Source organism: Palaemon carinicauda, unplaced genomic scaffold (assembly GCF_036898095.1).
Source record: "Palaemon carinicauda isolate YSFRI2023 unplaced genomic scaffold, ASM3689809v2 scaffold1524, whole genome shotgun sequence".
In the NCBI taxonomy this organism is placed as follows: domain Eukaryota; kingdom Metazoa; phylum Arthropoda; class Malacostraca; order Decapoda; family Palaemonidae; genus Palaemon; species Palaemon carinicauda.
This window is the reverse complement of record NW_027169064.1, coordinates 5,001-10,000: the sequence shown is the minus strand read 5'-3', so window position 1 is coordinate 10,000 and position 5,000 is coordinate 5,001. Positions and strand designations below refer to the sequence as shown.

The following is a 5,000-nucleotide window of genomic DNA, read 5'->3' as shown; positions in this document are numbered from 1 at the left end:
TCAAGGTTTCAGGTTGTTTTTTAATTAGTTTAATTTAATTCAAACTGTAATACCCATCAGATGACCTCAAACAGTTTATCAACATAATTATTTCACGGTTTTTAAGTTGTATTAAATTAAGTTAATTTAATTCAAACTGTAATACCCATCAGATAACCTCAAACAGTTTATCAACATACTAATTCAACGTTTCATCAAGTTTATTTTATTAGGTTAATGTAATTCAAACTTATTTTATTCAAACTGTAATACCAATCAGATGACCTCAAACAGTTTATCAACGTATTAATTTCACGGTTTTCAAGTCTTATTTGATTATGTTTAACCGTGGTCGTATTTTATCAACATATTAATTTCACGGTTTTTAAGTATTATTTGATTATGTTTAACCGTGGTCGTATTAAGTCTTATTTGATTATGTTTAACCGTGGTCGTATTAAGTCTTATTTGATTATGTTTAACCGTGGTCGTATTAAGTCTTATTTGATTATGTTTAACCGTGGGCGTATTTTATCAACATATTAATTTCACGGTTTTTAAATCTTACTTGATTATGTTTAACCGTGGTCGTTTTAAGTCTTTATTTGATTATGTTTAACCGTGGTCGTATTTTATCAACATATTAATTTCACGGTTTTTAAATCTTACTTGATTATGTTTAACCGTGGTCGTTTTAAGTCTTTATTTGATTATGTTTAACCGTGGTCGTATTTTATCAACATATTAATTTCACGGTTTTTAAGTCTTATTTGATTATGTTCGTATTAATTTCACTGTTTTTAAGTCTTAATTAATTATGTTTAACCGTTGTTGTATTATATCAACATATTAATTTCACGGTTTTTAAAATCATGTTTAATTATATTTAACGATGGTCGTATTCTATTGGTTATGATTCCCCCCCCTCCCCCCTCCCCATGTTGGTCAGTTGCACCGTATCAGGTCGAGTTCTGTTGACATAACGTGACCTCATTAACATTAGTGGTTCTCGTGTCTGGGAATAACCATTATCTCTAATCACCTTACGCTGGATCACCTGTTTGCTCGCCACAACTGCCAGGTATATTAATTTTGTTTTGTTTATACTTTTATTTATTCATTATATAGTACAGTGTTGTTGTTGTTTATTATCTGTTGTATGTTTGTTCAGGTTTATTAAATGTCTCCCGTTTGGTGAAACCTGGGGGATATACTCTTTGGTTTTATTCTTTATTTTAAGTCACACATATATATATATATATATATATATATATATATATATATATATATATATATATATATATATATATATATATATATATATATATATATATATACATATATATTTATATGTATATTTATATGTATATATATGTATGCATGCATGGTGTATATATATATATATATATGTATATATATGAATAAATAAATATATTGTTGTTGGTGTCATTCTTTTTAATATTTTAATTTTTTGTCAGTAGTATTTAGGTTTCACTACAACACACCTATATATATATATATATATATATATATATATATATATATATATATATATATATATATATATATATATATATATATACTTTTTAAGATAACTGATGTCATTTTCTTGTACACAAACTCATATATGGATATACAGTGAATATATTTATGTCATCATCAACATCATCTCCTCCTACGCCTATTGACGCAAAGGGCCTCGGTTATATTTCGCCAGTCGTCTCTATCTTGAGAATTTAAATCAATACTTCTTCATTCATCATCATCTACTTCACGCTTCATAGTTTTCAGCCATGTAGGCCTGGGTCTTCCAACTCTTCTAGTGCCATGTGGAGCTCATTGTGTGTGTGTGTATATATATATATATATATATATACTGGTATATATATATATATATATATATATATATATATATATACTGGTATATATATATATATATATATATATTCTTACTTTCTCAAGTCAACTCATTCACTTATTAGGCTGATAAAGTTACGATAGAATTAATCTTTAATCAACTGTTTGTAAGTAATATCCGGTGACTAGGTATATAAATTATGAACAGCAAAAATATTAAGGTATATAGATATTATGTGCAACCATTTCGAATTCTGAAATTCTCTCTGTCTGCTCTCATGAAACACTATTGTTCTTTAGAAGAGAAATAAACCGAGTATATACTATTTGCATTTGCTTCCGTTTATGTCCAATGCATTATGAATTTTGGTATGCATCGCTGGTTGCTAAAGAGGTATCTGGCAACTTTATATGTTGTCGACGGCAAGTTGCCAACGATGGATGCTATAAGCCCAGGGGCTCCAACAGGGAAAATAGCCCAGTAAGGAAAGGAAACAAGGAAAAATAAAATATTTTAAGAATAGTAACAACATTAAAATAAATATTTCCTATATAAACAATAAGAACTTCAACAAAACAAGAAGAAGAGAAACTAGATAGAACAGTGCGCCCAAGTGTACCCTCAATCAAGAGAACTCTAACCCAAGACACTGGAAGACCATGGTACAGAGGCTATAGCACTACCCAAGACTAGAGAACAATGGTTTGATTTTGGAGTGTCCTTCTCCTAGAAGAGCTGCTTACCATAGCTAAAGAGTCTTCTACGCTTACCAAGAGGAAAGTAGCCACTGAACAATTACATTGCCGTAGTTAACCCCTTGAACGAAGAGGAATTGTTTGGTAATCTCAGTGTTGTCAGGTGAATGAGGACAGAGGGGAATCTGTAAAGAATAGGCCAGACTATTCGGTGTCTGTGTAGGCAAAGGGAAAGAACCGTAACCAGAGAGAAGGATCCAATAAAGTACTGTCTGGTCAGTCAAAAGGACCCCATAACTCTCTAGCGGTAGTATCTCAACGGGCGGCTGGTGCCCTGACCAATCTACTACCTACATAGTGGAGTTGCCAGATACCATCTACATACTGGAGTTGTTGGTAACTTGTTTCAAACATCTACATAGTGAAGTTGCCAGATACCACCTACATAGTGGAGTTGCCAGATACCACCTACATAGTGGTGTTGCCAGATACCACCTACATAGTGGAGTTGCCAGATACCACCTTATAGTGGAGTTGCCAGATACCACCTTATAGTGGAGTTGCCAGATACCACCTACATAGTGGAGTTGCCAGATACCACCTCCATAGTGGAATTGCCAGATACCACCTACATAGTGGAGTTGCAAGATACCACCTACACAGTGGAGTTGCCTGATACCACCTACACAGTGGAGTTGCCAGATACCACCTACACAGTGGAGTTGCCAGATACCACCTACATAGTGGAGTTGCCAGATACCACCTACATAGTGGAGTTGCCAGATACCACCTACATAGTGGAGTTGCCAGATGCCACCTACATAGTGGAGTTGCCAGATACCACCTACATGGTGGAGTTGCCAGATACCACCTACATGGTGGAGTTGCCAGATACCACCTACATAGTGGAGTTGCCAGATACCACCTACTTAGTGGAGTTGCCAGATACCACCTACATAGTGGAGTTGCCAGATACCACCTTCACAGTAGAGCTCCTAGATAACACTGCGATGTGTTCAGAGATTCCTGAAGCCAAGTGTCTATAGATAGTCTTTATCGAATTCCAGTAGAAAACGATTGTTAAATTCTTTGTCGAGTCGAATTTTGATAAGTGTCATCTTTTTTCATGATGTTATGGTAGACTATGATTTACTGGCCTGTACTTTGTACCAACCATGTGTCACACGACCGTACATAGTTCGTTTCGTGTATATATTATGCGTGTATCTTCGCTCTTCCCTCGCACTTAAAAGAGCCTGAATAAACATGTCTGTTTTTCTCAATGGTAACGGTGTCGATTTGAACATGAAATTTCTTGTTGCCTTGAGCTTTTGTATATAAAGGAGAGTGTTCTATAATAAACTCACTCAGTTGCTTTCATCCTGTCGAGTCACAACCTTCTCTCGGCCCCTCACAACTTCTTAATGTATGAAGCATCGAAACCTGTAGTACCTAAATTGTATATGTTAAGTTGATGATAAGTAACTGATGTTGACTATAAACTACGAATAAGACTGGCTAGTAGAGAACATATTGAGACCAGCCTTTACAATGCACGTGGAAATGGATAGGAAGAGTGGTAATAAAAGTGGCTAGTTATTATGATTTACAACATAACAGTACAGAAACTTGGAAAAGTTTTGAAAGAAATAACTTGACGAATCTTAGATTTTATTTAAACTCAAGCTGACGTATCATCCTTGGCAGGCATTTAATTCTAATAGCCAGGCCTTTTCCATCATGAGGCACAATATTACACAGTATTCTAGAAGTTTTATTTCAGTTGTGACCAAATTGTGGAATGATCTTCCTAATCGGGTAGTTGAATCAGTAGAACTTCAAAAGTTCAAACTTGTAGCAAATGTTTTTATGTCGAACAGACTGACCTAAGTCTTTTTATAGTTTATATATGACATATCTGTTTTGACGTTATTGTTTAGAGAATGATTTATTGTTAATTTGTTCTCATCATTTATTTATTTCCTTATTTCCTTTCCTCACTGGGTTATTTTTCCGTGTTGGAGCCCTTGGGCTTATAGCATCTTGCTTTTCCAACTAGGGTTGTAGCTTGGCTAGTAATAATAATAATATATATGGAAAATTGAACGTTGACTTTGAGAGTTGAAGGAGAATTGGCCGGTGTTGTTTACTAAATTATTGTTGGCAACAAACATTCTCCTCCAAGGAAACATTTCCAACAGTGGCAACCAACATTCAGACCTATCCAATGTTGTGTTCATTGCAACGTCAAGCATCGTCTGTCAACATGCAAGCAACACCAGAGATAGCACGCTAACATTTTGCTGACATCCAAAATTCCCACAGGGGTTATGGACTTGTGGTGGCCTATTGGAAACGTCCCTGCCTGGTGATATGCCGGACTGGGGTTCGAGTCACGCTCAACCTCGTTAGTTTCTTGTGTCTATAACCTCATAATCATTGTGAGCTAAGGATTGATTGTTTGAGGG

General features: G+C 34.8%; 1 protein-coding gene across 1 annotated transcript in view; it reads left to right on the top strand.

Annotated features, from left to right (window-relative positions):
- The window catches only part of LOC137635640 (integumentary mucin A.1-like), a 23,685-nt gene extending 20,107 nt beyond the window's left edge, over positions 1–3,578 (top strand). The window contains exon 2 of the mRNA XM_068368103.1: positions 3,036–3,578. Coding sequence (XP_068224204.1) covers positions 3,036–3,578 — 543 coding nt within the window. The remainder of the gene's footprint in view (positions 1–3,035) is intronic.
- The last annotated feature ends 1,422 nt before the right edge of the window (positions 3,579–5,000 follow it).